A 16,329-nucleotide genomic window follows, 5' to 3' on the forward strand; every position below is an offset into this window, starting at 1 on the left:
GGAGCCGGGCCGACTCCCGGATCCGGCACCCGCCGCCCCGCCCCGCCCCGGGCAGCACGCCCCGCCCCCGCGGCCCCGCCCCCTCCGGGGACCCGAGCGGGCTGCGCTCACTGCCCAGCCGGGGCCCGGGAGCCTCCAGGCGGAGAGGCTCCCGCCCGCTCTGAGCCGCGGCCTCCCCATGGAGGGGCCGCTCGTTCTGCCACCGGGGTCGGGGCCGCTCTCGCCGCCGCTGCTGGAAGGCGGAGTCGCCGCTGTTCTGGAGCCCGGAGTCCGGCAACACTCGGGACACGAGACGGCGGCGCAGCGGTACATCGCCCGCCTGCTGCAGGCCGGCTACGAGCCCGAGAGGTGACGCCCAGGGCAGAGCGCAGGGGGCGCACCCGGGGCGGGAGGCCTAGGAGGGTGCGGCGGCTCTAGGAACCCACGGCGCTGCGGGGGAGGGGAGGGGCAGGCCCCACACACCCTTCTCGTCTTACCGCCTCAACATCTAACTTCCTGAAACGCCACGCTCCGGGCTTTGGTTGGGGGATCCAGGCGTGCACTGTGCAAAGGATTCGGTGCTGCGTTGCACAGGAGAGCAGGGGAGAGGGAACAGTTCCTTAAAACGTTCCCTAAAATCTTAGCCCTGGATCGGACCTCGATTACACACCCAACGGCACCCAGTCCAAGTGGCTCCAACTCCTGGGGTTCAAACAGTGCTTGTTGGAGTCCCTGGCCGACTTTGCTTACTCCTCTTTGGCTGTTAGCTCCTAGAACTATCTTCAGTAGTCTTACTGGCAGGTGTAGGTGTCCAGATGGGTGGCCTCCGCAGGGCCAGTTGAGGACACTGTCCCCTCCTCACCATGCACTAAGGTCAGATGAGGCTGCTGTGGCAGCTCACCTCAAGCTCTCTCCGAAGACTCAAGCCCCCATGCTGGGGTCTGTATGGCAATGAGGAGCACTGGAGAGAGAGTGGGGTAGTGAGCTGGGCCCCAAAGGGACTGGCTGAAAAGGAGACAGCAGCTAATCTCTGGATTGCATCGCAGCTTGAAATGCAATCCCACTGTCCTTCCGGTTCAGAGGATTTGGACTTCTTTCTCTGCCCCATCTGCTGGTGCTCAGCAGCTTGGGGAGGTGACCTGGCAGCTGGGTTTGGGGGGGGGTGGTCTGAGGGAATTAGCCCAGCAGCTCTGCCCAGGGGCTGGTCACTTATGTAAGAACTTTTAACGGCTTAAGGGGCTGCTGGGCAGCCAGGCTGCCAGGTGAAGCCTGGCCCCTCCTGTCCTGGCAGGCCTCTCTAGAATTGACACAGGCTTGGGCAACCCCTATCTTTCCTCCTATCCTAGAAATCCAGTTCCTGGGGCTCAGGGCCCAGGGGGATAGGCAGGGGCCCTGGGGGTGAGGAGCAGGCTGGGGCACTTGCAGGCTGGACGGAGGCAGTGCCTTGGTTAGAGCAGTTATTGCAAAGGTATCGATCGCTTCAGAGCTCAGGCCAGGTCCTTTCAAGCGTGTCCCTTCTCCAGATTGTACTTCTGCAGCAAGAGTCATCCCTACCCCCCACACCCCCATTTAGGCTCAGAAGAGCCTGTGTAAACCACCTGGCCTGAGCCGCAGCCAGGTGGTATGAGACTCAAAACCTGCTGGCTAGACCTCCATCTGCCTTCGCCAACCTGGAGCTGTGGGAAGAGGGCAGGGTTCCATGGGAAGTGCTGGGTTTGAGTCCAGTGTTACCGCTATCTGGTGTGAACTTGGGCAAGCCATGACCCTGTCCCAGCTCAACAATGCTAATGTTGTTATTACTTCTTTCCCCCTCAAGAATGTTTTGAAATCTTGTTCCTTCAAACAGCCCCTGCCTGGCCCCCAGTGCTGAGCTGGGCACCATCGCCCTACTGCCCTGAGGAAGGGGCTTAGACCCTCCCTCCCACCCTCACAGCTGCTAGGTGGGGAGTCTCAGGGGACCAACAGCCCTTCCTCAGGCTGAAGAGGCCCACTGGTTGCCTTGGTGTCTCCTCCCCAGGGAGGAAGCAGCTGGGGAAGATCAGGAAGAGGGAGGAGGCAAGTAGGGGGGTGGGGAGGTGGATTAACACAGTCTCTGGAAAAGGACAGCCTAACTCAGGGCTGAGCCCAGCAGCTTAGAGTGATGAGGAGCGCTGACACAGGTCAAAGCAGGAGGGGTGGGGGAGCAGGAGAAGAGGAGTGGAGTCGTGGAATCTGCAATCACTGGGAAGGTGACCCATCCCATACTCAGCCTGGAAGCCACCTCCCCTGGGTCCCAGAGTTCTAGGCTGGGGCATATGTTACATTAAGGTCACCTGAGATGGCAGAACCTAGCTGCTGTCCTGGGCCCCAGCCCTGGCAGAACCCTGAATAGCAACCTAGGCATTCCTGACTCATGCTGTAGGAGGTAGTGATCCAGAGCAGGTCCCTTAGAGACCCAGAGAGACCACTGGAGCAGCCTGCGCTCTGTGCCTGCAATTGGCATGATAGCTGTGTCTTTCTGTGGCAGTAAAGGTGCCCCGGGGCAGCCCTCACTACTCTGCTCCAGGCGGCCAGTGAAAGGTCCTAGTGCTGGTGCACCTCAGGATACTCTCCCTGCCTTTCCCCCTATGGCCTTGGCTCCCTGGGTGGGTCTATGAATGCTGAAGGTTCACAGGTTCTTTCCAGCCATCCTGGCAAGCTGGCCCCAGCCCCTACTCCCTTCCAATACCAGGGGCTCCCAGTCAAGAGCACTCCTGTGGGCTCCACTGATGGGGAGGGATGTGATGTCCCTATCCCCCATAGTAAGGGTAAAGAGGACATCTGTGAGTCTTTAACACTCTCAGCCACACCAGCCTTATGGCCTGAGCTCTGTGGGAAGCCTCCCCTCTGCACACAGATGGAACAGTCTGTGTTTTCCTGGCAGGGTCCCTGGGGAGGCTGGGCATCCCAGGGAGCCCTGTGGCTTGGAGGCCAAGCCTCCCTGGGCCTGGCTGTCACCACACTGCTGAGAGGTAAACAAACCCAGCCTCCCAGGGCCACAGACAGCCACCATGGCAAGGAGAGGACTGTGTCCCTGCCCCGCCTGTTCTCTCACCTCACCAAGAAGTAAGCTGTGGTACCACAGGAGGACACAGGGAGGAGGCTGTGGAGTTTGGGGGTGGGGTGGGGACCCACTCTCTAGCTTTTGGTCAAGGGGGAACAGTGGCAGTTCTGGCACATAAGAGGGAAGGCTCTGCCTCCTACCTTCCCACCTTTCCCCATGTGAATCAGTTTGCTGCCTAATCTCACTGTCCCCATGTAGAAATCTAGGTCTTGCTGGGCACCCAGGGCCACCAAACTTCTGCTTTGGGGATTTTTCCAAAGTTCCCTAGCCTCTGTCCTCATTTCTATGCATCCTCACTTCTCTAGGCCAGGCCTGTGCCCCTCCCCTCATCTTACCACCGTACCACCCTCCCAAATAGAAACAAACTTTCCTCTTTGGGGTTCAGACTTCTGGTATGTGCACCATTTTCTGAGCTGGGGATAGGGTGGTTAGGCTGAAGCATTGGGCCGGGAGTCAGAAGCAGCACCCCTCCCCCGCTTCCTGAACTGTAGGTTTTGCATCTGTCAAGGGGGGATACCTAGTAATTAGCAATTAATAGACTGTGGAGTAAATGTGATCATTTATGAAAAATGCTTTGTAAACTGCAGAGGGCTTCAAGGCCACCTAAAGGTCAAGTAATGCCACTGTTAAGAATGCCGGCCCCCTAGGAATGATGTCCTGGCAGGCGTAGGGGTCCAAACTCAAACGCCTGTGTGTTGGGGAGCCCAGACCAGTTTCTCAGGCGTCCGGGCCTTGATAGGGTCCAGGGATTAGTACTGTGGAAAGAGAGAACCATGTTAGGGGTACCCCTGGGGGTGGGGAGTAGGGCAAGGGAGACTCAAGCTGGCGGGGGCTCAGGGGCCTGGGGTGGCCCAGGCTGTGGGCGAATCCGGGGCGCGCGCTGATGGGGGTCCTGGGACGCTGCCAAGAGGAGCGGCCGAGGGGGCGTGTCCCAGCCTGGCTCAGTCCCCTCCCCCTCTGGATAACAACCCCCCGGCCCCCAGCCAGCCCGGGCCGGCAGGGTCGCTGTGCCACTGCAGGCGGCCCAGGGCGTGCGCGGCGGCGGCGGCGGCGGCGGCGGTGGCGGCTGCTGGGCCAGACTCCGCGGGGCCCTTTGTGCGGCGCGGGGCGGAGGCGGCGGTGCCGGGGGCGGGGCAGGGGAGGAGGGCGGCGCCCCAGCCCGCCCCGCCGCTGCCGCAGCCCCCGCCCCCGGCCCGCCCGGCCCGCGGCGGCAGCGTGGCCGCGGCGCGGCGTCAGCAGCAGCGGCGGCGACAGCAGCAGTGGCAGCAGCAGCGGGGCGGCCCGCGCGGGTGTTTATGTCGGGTCGCGGGGTCTCCCAGCAGCATGGCGGACTACCTGATCAGCGGCGGCACCGGCTACGTGCCCGAGGATGGGCTCACCGCGCAGCAGCTCTTCGCCAACGCCGACGGCCTCACCTACAAGTAAGCGCGGGGGGCCGAGGCCCCGCTCGGTGCGCGCACCGCCGCCCGCGATCTCCGGCCCCGGCCCTGGGAGCGCACGGCGCCCCCCTCGCAGACGCCGCGTTCCCGGCCCAGTGCGAGTGACTGGGGGGAGGGGTTGGGGAGGGATGGCCGGGGAAGGAAGGAGGCCCGCGCTGAGAACAGAGGGACGTGGCACCAGCGACATCGCGGCCCTCAGTGCCCTGACCTGTTTCTGGCCAGGTCTGGGTTCTGCCTGCCCCTTTCTCCTCTTATGAGCATGGAGTGGGGCTGCCTTGGGGCATGTGGGAACTCGAGCTGTGGGCGTCTTGGGGAGACTTTTCCCCGCCCTTGGGCCAGGACGCCCTCTCCTAGCCCCACCACGAGGGCAGAGGGGGCCGTGGAGCTGGCTCTGCCAGCTGCTGGAGTGTTGCCCCCAGGAGAGGCCCAGCTGGGTGGTTGGGATGGCTCCTTTTTTCCACTGTCCAGTCCAGCCCTCCTTCCACTTGTGACCCTGCCTGCCCACAGGTTGGCACTGGTGCCCCTACTCCCTGCACAAGCATTCTGTGACTGCCACCCCCAAGCCCACCCCATATGGGATTTTGGAGGAGGATAGAGACCTACCCGTCTGCCTCTGGCTTAGTTTGCCTTTTCTTGTGGGCCCAGGCCAGTTGTCCTGCCGGCTGCAGCAGGCCTGGCACTAGCTCTGGCTCCTGGCTGCAGGACAGTGTCCCTGCCAGGAAGGAGCATCAGGACTGGGTGAAGAGGGGATGCTGGCAAACCGAGAGCATCCCTGGCCTGCCTCCTGCCATCCCTACCCTGGCTTGTGAGCACTCCTGCTTGGCAGGCAGTTTCCCTAAATGCCAGGATACCCCGTCACTCCTGAGGAGTGCCTCCTCTTGCCTGCCCGTAGGTGAGGGTGGTATATAATACCCAGAAAATGCCAAGAGTTCCAGACACCAGCATTTCTTCTCTGGCCTCTAAGTGAGCCACAAAGGCCTCCTTGCTATACAGAAGGAGGACTGCCAAGGGGTGGGAGCGGCTGAAATTCTTTGTTTCTTTGTGGTTTTGGTGATGGGAGAGAGTATATTTTTGTATATTTTTCACTGGAGCCTTCTAGGGAAACTCCTAGGAGTTCCTCTAGGCCTTGGAGCAGATTAATGACCCCATTCCCATCTACCTTGTGGCTTTTCCTTCCTGCACTAGGGTGCCTGCTGCTTTGCTTAGCCCAGTGTTCCTGAAGTGTGGGGTATTTGTTTTTGGGTGTGTCTGTCAAGACCTGCTGTGATTTCAGGGAGCTTGAGCCTGTTGAGGCCCCTGGGATGTGGCACTGCACCTAGATGGACCAATGCAGGCCTCCCCTTCTGGGGTGCGCCATGACCATGGCCCACCCGAGTGTTGGCAGCTGCCATACTTTACCCCCATGTCCTAGTCCCAAGTGCAGGGTCTCCCTCCTCCCCTTCCCCATCCCGGCCATATCTGTTGGTTACCCAAGTCCCGAGTGCCTGCTCTGTCAGAACGTGCCCTGTGCTCAGCCCCCTGGGGTCCCTCCATGCTGTTCTGAACCTTGTGTGACTCAGCAGCCCAGGCACTGGGGTGTGCAGCTTGTCTTGTGCTGGGTCTTGTTCATGCCATGTTGTACTACAGAACTGCTCTCAGCTTCCTTCCATGTGTTTACTTATGGTCTCTCCCTATCAAGATTGAGAAGTTTTCAAAGGCAAGCACTGTATTTGATGTGTGGCACTTGACAAACTCTGAGCCCTGAAGGTAATGGATATTTTGGGCCAGCTGCCTTGCTGGTGGCCCAGGTCCACAGACCTTCACTGTCTCTGACTCTAGATCTCTGGGTTGGAGTCTGCAGTAGTGGGGGGTACAGGGCAGGGTCCGCCCTGATGGGGCAGCAGGGATCAGAGGGCTCCAGCCTCTGCTCCTCTAGCCTTTTCCCCACCCACGTGCTGCCTCCCCTGGCAGGGCAGGCCCTGGCCCTTTGGGCCACTCCTCCCCACCAGTAACATTCCCTTTTCTGTCTTCACAGCGACTTCCTGATTCTCCCAGGATTCATAGACTTCATAGCTGATGAGGTGGTGAGTACCTCTTCCTTTTACAAGGGGGCAAGGGGTGTGTATGTGGTGGATGAGCCTGACTTCTTGCCCAAGGGCAGGGTGTGGGGGCGACTTTCCTTGGGAATGTGGTGGATATGTAGCCTCTACTGTTGCCAGAGACACTGCGCGGTGCAAAGTGTTACGCCTGATGGGCAGAGGCTGCTGTGGGGAATCAGGGGGTGTCCTGAGTGGGGGCCTGGTACAGAAAAGGCCCTCAGTGGGGCTTGGGTGTGACTGCCTTATTGTATAGACCATAAGGACTGAATTTTTGTCTGAAATGCTGAGCAAGGACGTGATAGAAGCCAGTAAAATTACGGAGACTTTGAAGCAGTGGGCAGATTTGTTCGCAGATCCACAGTGTACAAGAACTGGTGAGAGGGTGTGAAGGAGTTAGATTTTGGACAAATACAGGGCAACACTGCCTTACTTTTCAGGAGGGGCTCTCCAGTGAGCCGAATCAATGAACAATTAATATATGGTAAACTCACAGAAGCCAAGGGGAGGTAACGATGATGGCATAGGTCATTTCAAGAAAAAGTTGGGTGGTTCTATAATGAGTTCATCCACATTTTGAAGAGCCAGTTTCTTTTCTGTTGCTGTCATTATCGGTATTTATTCTGGTCTCATTCTCATGAGTGGCCAGAGGGCCGAGTGTGCCTAGATCACTTATGTGTTGGGGAAACGCTGTGGGTCAGCGGACAGAGCTGACCCAGGCAGATTTTTAGGGGGAAATTTTCACTATTTTGGATATTTCCTTTATGACAGCAACCAGGATGCCTTCTTGGTTCAGCTGTTCAGTTAACAGAGTTTACTGAGCACCCTGGCTTTGTGCCAGACCCTGGGCTGGGTGCTAGGAAGAGAGAGATGGAAGAGACCCCTGCCTGGCCTGTCAGGCTTCCCTGTCCTGTAGCCTCTGTCAGGAAGTTTGTATCTCTTCTCCTATGGATGCTGAGGGAGGAGAAGGTGGCATTTTCTAAACTGCAGGGCCAGGGTTCTGAACCAGGGTCAGTGATGGACTTAAGGGGCCTGTGAATCTCAAAAATTGTACACCAAATTCAGTGTCTGAGCGTGTGGGGGACTGGGATCCATGACTATTGACATGAATCTCGGAGGGGTCTGTGACCTGCCTTCTATACCATTCATGGGCAGGTGACGCCTAAATGTACATTTGTAATTCCAACCACTCTCTCGAGCTCCACACCCTTAGTCACCTACTTTCCTGGATGGCCAGTAGACTCCTTCCCATCCTCCCCCGCCGCAGCCGTTGGCACCCAGAACCCATTCTCCACATCGGAGCCTGCGTGACCTCTTAAAAACATAATCAGATAGTGTCTCTCCTCTGCCTAAGACCCTCCAGTGGCTTCTTCTCTCAGAACAGAACCTGAGCCCGTCTCCATGGCTTCACAGCCACACATGCCCGCCCTGCCTGCCTCCTGCCTCCGTCCTTTCCTTCCACTCCACTCGCCTGCTTTTTCTTTCCTAAATGCGCTCGGGAGGAATAGGCGTCAGAGGCGGGCTCGCACGCGCAGCTCCCGCAGCCTGCATGACAGTTCCACGTGCTGTTCCTTGACTGGCTCCCACCCCTCCCAGGAAAGAGGGTCTCCCTGACCACCCACTTTCCCGGTGGCCACTGGCCTTGTTGTTTTTCTTCGTAGCCTTTGTCCTGACTGTAATCATCTTGTCCCTGTGTCTCGTGTCTGTCATCTTTCTTTCCAAGTAGAACGTAAGCTCCGTTAGACTAGCAGGGACCTCATCCTCCTTGTTCACTGCCGTATCCCCAGGCCTGGCCTGGTGCTGGATACATGTAGGAGCTTGGTGAATGTTTGTCCACTGGATGATAAACTCTTCACGTGGACTGTGCCTCCATCCTCAGGACCTGACTTCAGCCCTGACTCGGAAGGTCACGCTGAAGACGCCACTGATCTCCTCCCCCATGGACACTGTGACAGAGGCTGACATGGCCATCGCAATGGCTGTGAGTCCCATGCCTGGGTGGGGACCTCAGGGCAGAGGGAACTGAGCAGGGCAGGCTGTGCTGAGGGGCAGGGGCTAGGAGGGTCGGCCCCCAGCTCTGACCACACTTCCCTTCCACACCAGCTGATGGGAGGCATCGGTTTCATTCACCACAACTGCACCCCAGAGTTCCAGGCCAATGAGGTGCGGAAGGTCAAGGCAAGTACTAGGCCCACCCCCAGGAAGATGCCACCTGCAGCCCCCACCTCAGAGACCCTCCTGGCCTCCCTTGCCAGCCCTGGAGGCTGCCGCATTCCCTGGCTGATTGCTGTGGGGTCCCACCTGCCTCTCCTCTCAGTGGGGTTCCCAGGGCTGAGCCCTCACTTTCCCATTGGCCCCTCACCCCATTAAGCATCCCGGCTTCTCTGTGGCACAGCCAGGGCACCCTCTGTCCCCTGTGGCCAGGCTGGACCCTATCCCTGGCTTTCTCCCAGCCTTTTCTTTCCCCTGTCTCTGCCCACAGAAGTTTGAACAGGGCTTCATCACAGACCCCGTGGTGCTGAGCCCCTCGCACACCGTGGGGGATGTGCTGGAGGCCAAGATTCGCCATGGCTTCTCCGGCATCCCCATCACTGAGACGGGCACCATGGGCAGCAAGCTGGTGGGCATTGTCACCTCTCGAGACATCGACTTCCTCGCTGAGAAGGACCACACCACCCTCCTCAGTGAGGTACCTGCAGGGCAGGGAGAGCGGGACTGGGGTGCAGAGAGGACCCTTCACCCTGGGGCCTCAGGCTGGTACCTGTGACCAGGACCAGAGGGAGGCCTGGCTCCTTCTCTCTCACCTGCCAACCTGCAGGCAAATGTTCCTGGCCCCACAGGTGATGACGCCGCGGATCGAGCTGGTGGTGGCTCCAGCAGGTGTGACTTTGAAAGAGGCAAATGAGATCCTGCAGCGTAGCAAGAAAGGTACCAGGGAGCAGGCAGAAAACCCAACCACCCGTCCTGACTCTGTACCCCGGGTCCCCCATTCCTTCCCAGCCTTGCAGGTTGTCCCAGCAGCCACCCTGGGCCTTAGGGAAGGTTTTTTAATAATCTCAGGCAGGCAAGAACACAGTTCCTAACATCTTTCTCCTTGCTTCAGGAAACCTGTCCCTAATTTAGCCTCTTCACAGTATGTTTCCCAAAACTAGTCCTGTGAGATACTTATCATGAAAAAGGCCTCTGTGGTCTTAAAAGGCTGAGAAATACTGCTTTCTATATCCCCCATCTGCATAAAGAATTGCACATTAGCTTATTAAAGGCTCTGAGAAGTCCTGCAGTTAAATTTATTTGACATTGGAGCTGTTTACATAATATTCACTAGGGCCTTGTGGGCTATTTGGGAAATGCTTCCCTGGTCCATACTGGAGAGTTCTTTGGGGTTTGTATTGGGCAGAGTACACGTTCCCCCTGCAAGATAGCCTTACATTTGTGCCCTAGCTAGGAGTTTTCGACCACTGTGGCCTGTGGCCCAGCAGGTGAAAGGCTGCCAGCACTCAGGGGCTGCCTGTCCCAGCATGGCCAGGCCGCAGGGCGGGAAGAGCTCCAGGAACCTGTTCTGTTAGGAGGTTTCTTTGCTTTCTGTTCCTCAGGAAGAGGTCCAGGTCCTTAGGAGCACTACCCCGGTGGGTGCTGTCACCTAGTGGCTGGTTTGGATACTTCAGTGGAATTCTGGCTTGAGCCACTTTTATCTTCACCGTCCATCCCCTCCCATCTCACCTTTGCATTCCTTACCAGGAAAGCTGCCTATTGTTAATGACCATGATGAGCTAGTGGCCATCATTGCCCGTACCGACCTGAAGAAGAACCGGGACTACCCTCTGGCCTCCAAGGACTCCCACAAGCAGCTGTTGTGCGGAGCAGCTGTGGGCACCCGTGAGGATGACAAGTACCGCCTGGACTTGCTCACCCAGGCAGGCGCCGACGTCATAGTGCTGGTAAGGACACTGCCTGGGTGGGGGGGGGGTTCAGGAGAGTAGAGGCTTATGAGGACCCAGGTTCACCTCTACTAAAGCTTGTGACTGTCCCTCACTAATAATTATAACTCATGTTCAGTGACAAACCTCCCCCTTGCCAGGCACTTTGCTAAGACCTTTATATGTATCAGCCCCTTGAGGTGTGGTTCCATTCCCAGTTGTCAGATGAAGAAACTGAGGCTCAAAGAGGTTAAGTAGTTTCATTTGCTTAGTGAGTTAGGGAGCAGGATGCAACCCCAGGACGCCTCCTTGCAGAGGCATCAGTCTGTCCAGTGGGTACAAAAGGGCCGTGTCTGCTCCAAGACTGTACGTTAGTGGTGTTAGGCAGGCCCCTTGGAGAATCAGCTGAGGGTTGTCAAGTGACTTTTCAGAAAAAAAAAAAAAAAAAATAAGAAAGAGCATTGTCATAACAGTTTTCATAGAATTTTGGGGGTCTGTCCACTCGGAACCTCCCTCCCCCAGCGAGGATCCTTAGCTAAGCCCTGGCTCTTCTGTCCCCTTCTCACAGGACTCATCCCAAGGGAACTCGGTGTATCAGATTGCCATGGTGCACTACATCAAGCAGAAGTACCCCCACCTCCAGGTGATTGGGGGGAATGGTGAGTGCGGGGTCCCCTCTCATCCCCTGCTCTTGTCCCCTCACTGTGTAACCCCTCTCTGTCCCTCAGTATTCCTAGGTGATGGCATTGCTGCTGGCATGGAGGGCAGGGAGCATGATGGGCTTTGGTCACGGAAGGGGGACCAGGGGGCTATGCCAGGGTCCCAGGAAGCCCCTGGACAGGACAGGGGCACCCCGTCCTCACATTGTTCCTCTGCCCCATCCCCACCCTCAGTGGTGACAGCAGCCCAGGCCAAGAACCTGATTGACGCGGGTGTGGACGGGCTGCGTGTGGGCATGGGCTGCGGCTCCATCTGCATCACCCAAGAAGGTGGGTGTCAGTAGGAGGATGAGTGCTGGCCCTTTGGAACCCCTGCGGGCCCACCCCTGCCCCGGGGCCTCCCTCTTGCTCCACAAATGCAGGCCGAGTGCTCTCTCTGCCAGGACCCTTCCTGGGGTGGTGGGCTCTGCCCCGTCTGGTGCCTGACCTCGGGGAGGGAGGTGTAAGCAGGTGAGGGTACTGACACGCACCAGCTGCTTCTCAGATTCTGCCCAAGGACAACCAGTCTGGAGGCCCGAGGTTGGTGTGACAACCTTTCACAGGGGCTTGTGGGAAGCCAGCTCAGGGTTTGGATTAGATTTGTGACAAGGCAGATACTTAAGACATGGAGACGACATGTCCCTGCACATGTAAGGATACACACCCACATTACCATGTGGTGACGTGGGGGGTTCCACTCAATCGCAAAGCCCTTTTGTGGGGTGGGTTCCTGATGGGGAGGGAGGAGGGGGTGACCCTGACACGTGTCCACCGTGTGGGTTGAGGGATGCTCCCTGGAGGCTGGTGTCTGACTGTCTGACTTGTGGGGTGGCTGCCTGGAGGAGTTGAGTCCTGGCGTGGCCTGAGGGGGTGTGTCTGGCCCCTCCTGTGAAGGTCATTTCTCCAAAAACACCGAGTGACTCATTTGGCCTTCCTTTCCCAAGCATCTCTCCCTTTCGGTCTTTGGAGTCTCTGCTTTGTAAGTTTCTACCCTTCACCTTAGCTGATCACTGTAGTGAGATGTGGGCCCTCTCTCACTCACTTAGCAAATATTAATTAAGCACCTACTAAGTGTCAGGCAGTGGTAAGCCTTGGGATATAGTAAGGACAAAATAAATGAAAGGCTCCTTCCCTAGTTTATCCAGCCTTGCAGCCATCCCTGGCTCCTTACAATTCCCACTTAAAACCTGACACTTGAGGACCTTGGACAATTAAACTTGAAGAAACTCAAACCAGTATCCCAAAGGAGGCCATACATAAACCTAGTAACAGTTTTTGCAAATGAAGGCCTGGGAGGGGAACTTGAACATCCAGGGCAGGTGAGGCTCAGGACCTGTCTGGGGGCGCTGTGCTCTGGAGGTCAGTGCTGCTCCTGGATCAGAACCCCTTGTAGTGCTGTCATGGGTGGAGTGGCTTCAGTCCCTGGAGTGGCATTTGCCCTGGTGTTATTTGGCAACACCTCTAATATGCCTCAGAAACACCCTCCAGCCCCATCCCTCCCCAGGGCAGAGGTAGGGCACAAGGAGAAGGGGCTGGCCTTCCCCTGGGCCTGGCGCCTGCGCTGTATTGACTCTGCTCTGGCTTGTGTACCCCACCCTCCCCCAGTGATGGCCTGTGGCCGGCCCCAGGGCACTGCTGTGTACAAGGTGGCCGAGTACGCCCGGCGCTTTGGTGTACCCGTCATAGCTGATGGCGGCATCCAGACCGTGGGGCACGTGGTCAAGGCCCTGGCCCTGGGAGCCTCCACAGGTGAGGGGGTGCTGTGGGGCTTGGGCAGGTGGGGGGCTGGGAGCCGGTGGGGCAGCAGAAGGGCCGTGGGGCCGGAGGCACTGACCCCTTGACCGCCGTAGTGATGATGGGCTCTCTGCTGGCTGCTACCACGGAGGCCCCTGGCGAGTACTTCTTCTCAGACGGGGTGAGGCTCAAGAAGTACCGGGGCATGGGCTCGCTGGACGCCATGGAGAAGAGCAGCAGCAGCCAGAAGCGATACTTCAGGTGCCCCAGCCCCAGCCCAGGCAGATCAGCCCCACCCCTCGGGCCCAGCACACCACTAATTCCCCCAGAAGGCGCCCACTCCCCATGTCGTGGTCCTGGAAACCCAGGCGCGGGGCAGACGCAGCAGACTGGGACCTGCCCCTGACTCGGAGGCCATGCTTGCGTGTGCTGTAGCCAGTGAGTGGCTGCCTGGGGCCCTGCTGGGTGGCTGTCCTCTCCCTGTGCCCTCGGGAGGTGGGATGGGGTCCTATGAACATCGGGCTGCTGGGCTGAGTCTCCTCACCCTCCACACAGCGAGGGGGATAAGGTGAAGATTGCGCAGGGCGTCTCGGGCTCCATCCAGGACAAAGGCTCCATCCAGAAGTTTGTGCCCTACCTCATAGCGGGTATCCAGCATGGCTGCCAGGATATCGGGGCCCGGAGCCTGTCTGTCCTGCGGTGAGTGCTGGACTAGAGGGGGCGGAGAGCGAGATACCTGGGAGGCTCCCAGCCCCCTCCTGCTTCCTTCCTCTCTCTCTCTCTCTCTCTTTCCTTGGCCCTTGGTGCCCCTGACATGCCCCACCCACCTGCCTTACAGGTCCATGATGTACTCAGGAGAGCTCAAGTTTGAGAAGCGGACCATGTCGGCCCAGATCGAGGGTGGCGTCCATGGTCTGCACTCGTAAGTGTGGTGGACTCCTTGCCCTCACCTGCTGGCACGGGGTTGGGCAGGTGGGGCCAGGGCTCCAAGGCCAAGCTGAGATTCCAGGGACCCCACGGACCATCTGCAGCAGGGATGCTGTAGCAGGATGACCTTTCACCCTCTCCTGCAGTGCCCAGTCCACCCTGTCCCTTGTCCTTTTGCCGTTATGCAGACAGGCCACTCCCTTCCCCTCGGGCCTCTCCCCGAGCAGGACACGGGAGGTGTGGCCGCTAGCCACAGCTGGACGCCAGCCCTTGCTTGCTCAGGAAGCTTGGTGGCTGGTGGCAGGGGGCTGGTGGTGCTGGGCTCTTGCTGGTGGTGGCCTCAGGCAGGCAGGCAGAAGATGGGGGCATGAGCCCTCTGGTGGGGACAAGGGCAGAGAGACGGATGCCAGGGCCAGCGCCAGTGACCATGGGCGGGGGCAGTGCTAGTCGGCGGCAGTAGTCATAGTAGGCATGCGCCCCGCCCGGGTCAAGAGGCCCATCTCCCCAGGCATCGCGGGCGTCTAACCTGTGTCTCTTTCTGCCCCACCCTCCCATAGCTATACCTTTCTGCCGTGTAAGTAACCGCGCTGCCCGGGCCAAGCGTAGAGTAGAGCAGGGGCAGTCTGGGTGGGACCTGGGCTGGGGGCATGGGCGTTGGGTAGGGGTGGTGCTCGGGTGTAGTCATGGGACATGGACCCTGGGATTGAGCCCTCCTGGCCCCCTGTGCCCAACACCATAGTGGAGGAAGCCAGCAGTGGCCCCTCATCTAGCTGAAAGACAAAGCCCCTTCTGTGGTACAGAGATATGCCCATGACCCCAGGCTTGAGGCTGCCCCGTCTTACACTGGACCCAGTGACCACAAGGGACTTAGGCCACTGTGCGTGCAGGGATGGGGTGGAGACGTGGCAGCCGAGGTTCGTTGTCTCGTCGGAGCTTGCTCTGTGAGGATAGGCCGTGCCTTCCTGAGCTGTGTCTCCACCCCAGGCACTGAGGACAGTCCACTCAGATGTGGCAGGGGCCCAAAGGAGCACGACTCTCTTTGGATCTGCACAGTTGTTCAGGGAGCCCTGGCCTGGGAAGGACAGAGGCCCAGGGCCTGCTCACTGCCCATGCCCTGTGGCTGAGAGGCCGAGGCTCCTGCAGCTCCCTGTCCTCTCCCATGTCTGGGGGCCCTGGGTGGGATTTTGGGAAGGGAGCCGGATCCACACACCTACTCTTGGTCCCCCTTTTGCCTTGTCCCCACAGTTACGAGAAGCGGCTGTACTGAGGACAGCGGCGGAGGCCGAGGTGGTGGAGGGGATGCACCCCAGGGTCCCCCTTCGGGCACAGCCTCCCTCCATAACTGAGTGGTCCACAGATTTGCACTACGGGTTCCCCAGCTCCTTTCCAGGGAGAGAGGAGGGGAGCCCCTGAGGGGTCTGAGGCCCCTCCCTGGGTGTCCCCTGCAGAGTCATGACTGCTCCCTGGGCCAGGCTGCCCTGGGAGCCCTCGGTTCTCCCTTCCTCAGCCCCCTGAGCCTAGCCAGCCCGGGCTCTCAGGCCCTGTGCCTGCCTCAGGTCTTTCTCGCTGCAGCCTGCTCTGGCCTGGCTCCCACCCTGGGGCAGGTGGCCCCTCCTGGCTTCTGTAGGACACCTCCCTCCCTACCTCCCACCCCAGGAAAAGGTGCTCTCCTGGCCCTGCCTCTGGCCCTTCCTGGGCTGCTGCCCCCTCAGCCATGTGGCACTTCTGGGCTCCTGACCTAGGCCAGGGGGAGGTCTCTGCCCCCTTCCTCTGTCCCTAGGCTACCCTTGGGCTCTGCTCCTCAGGCCACTCCCCCGTCCCTGGCCCTGAGGAGGAGGCTGCCCTGATAATGGCCGCCTGCCCATCATTCCTGACTCACCACCATCCCCAGGTGCACCATTCCTGCCCTCTCCTCAGCTGCAGTTGAAGGCTTTAACTTTGCACACTTTGGGGTCACAGTTGCATCATTGTATATTAAATCTGAATAAATCAAGCAGGTCTCAACACTTCCACTGTCCTGTCTCTGTCCCTTGACCACTCAGTGGCTGGAGCCCCATCAGAGCCAGGCTAGTTGGGGCACCAGGCCCAGCCTCCCCAGGAAGGTGATGAGGGCATTGCAGTACTCTTCTGCTGCCCTCTGGCCAGCAGCTCCTGCAGCCAGGCAGTCTCACAGACAGGGTCATTGTGGCTGTAGAAGACCAGCAACTGAGGCCTTGTGGCTGCCAGAAAGCACCCAGTGCAACCTCATAATGCAGAACAGTGCAGTCCGGGCACAGGTGGAAGTACAGCGTGGCTGTGGCCCTGACTGCTGAGCCCAGGGCCTGTGGTCAATGACACCCATCTGTGGGCACAGAGCAGAGCAGATCAGCTCTTGCTGCTCCCATGTGGCTCAGGATGTGCCTCCCTGCCTCAATCCACCTGCTGGAGGGGACAGCACTGCCACATGAGCTGCTGAATACCCCCTAGAGTCGAGGGGTC

General features: G+C 59.1%; 1 protein-coding gene across 3 annotated transcripts; it reads left to right on the forward strand.

Annotated features, from left to right (window-relative positions):
- Positions 1-85: 85 nt before the first annotated feature.
- Positions 86-15,857, forward strand: IMPDH1 (inosine monophosphate dehydrogenase 1). Of its 3 annotated transcripts, none has more exons than XM_045564197.1 (15): positions 86-348; positions 4,381-4,482; positions 6,515-6,563; positions 8,455-8,556; positions 8,679-8,753; positions 9,058-9,264; positions 9,416-9,503; positions 10,314-10,513; positions 11,061-11,151; positions 11,386-11,481; positions 12,796-12,939; positions 13,041-13,185; positions 13,480-13,623; positions 13,763-13,846; positions 15,097-15,857. In XM_045564197.1, exons 1-15 carry the CDS (start codon positions 179-181, stop codon positions 15,116-15,118), a joined length of 1,719 nt encoding a protein of 572 aa, XP_045420153.1. In that variant the 5' UTR covers positions 86-178; the 3' UTR covers positions 15,119-15,857. The 3 variants fall into 3 exon arrangements, with proteins under 3 accessions (XP_045420153.1, XP_045420155.1, XP_045420156.1); XM_045564199.1 differs by having other exon boundaries at positions 4,384-4,482; XM_045564200.1 differs by lacking the exon at positions 4,381-4,482.
- Positions 15,858-16,329: the final 472 nt, after the last annotated feature.

The sequence above is a fragment of the Lemur catta genome, chromosome 11 (genome assembly GCF_020740605.2).
Source record: "Lemur catta isolate mLemCat1 chromosome 11, mLemCat1.pri, whole genome shotgun sequence".
Classification (NCBI taxonomy): Eukaryota; Metazoa; Chordata; class Mammalia; order Primates; family Lemuridae; genus Lemur; species Lemur catta.

Bases quoted from the DNA above. Each gene is read 5' to 3' on its own strand.
- IMPDH1 (XM_045564197.1), top strand. From the start codon at position 179: ATGGAGGGGCCGCTCGTTCTGCCACCGGGGTCGGGGCCGCTCTCGCCG. The intron at 8,557-8,678 runs GTGAGTCCCATG...CTTCCACACCAG, and splicing joins ACATGGCCATCGCAATGGCT to CTGATGGGAGGCATCGGTTT. The intron at 9,504-10,313 runs GTACCAGGGAGC...ATTCCTTACCAG, and splicing joins CCTGCAGCGTAGCAAGAAAG to GAAAGCTGCCTATTGTTAAT.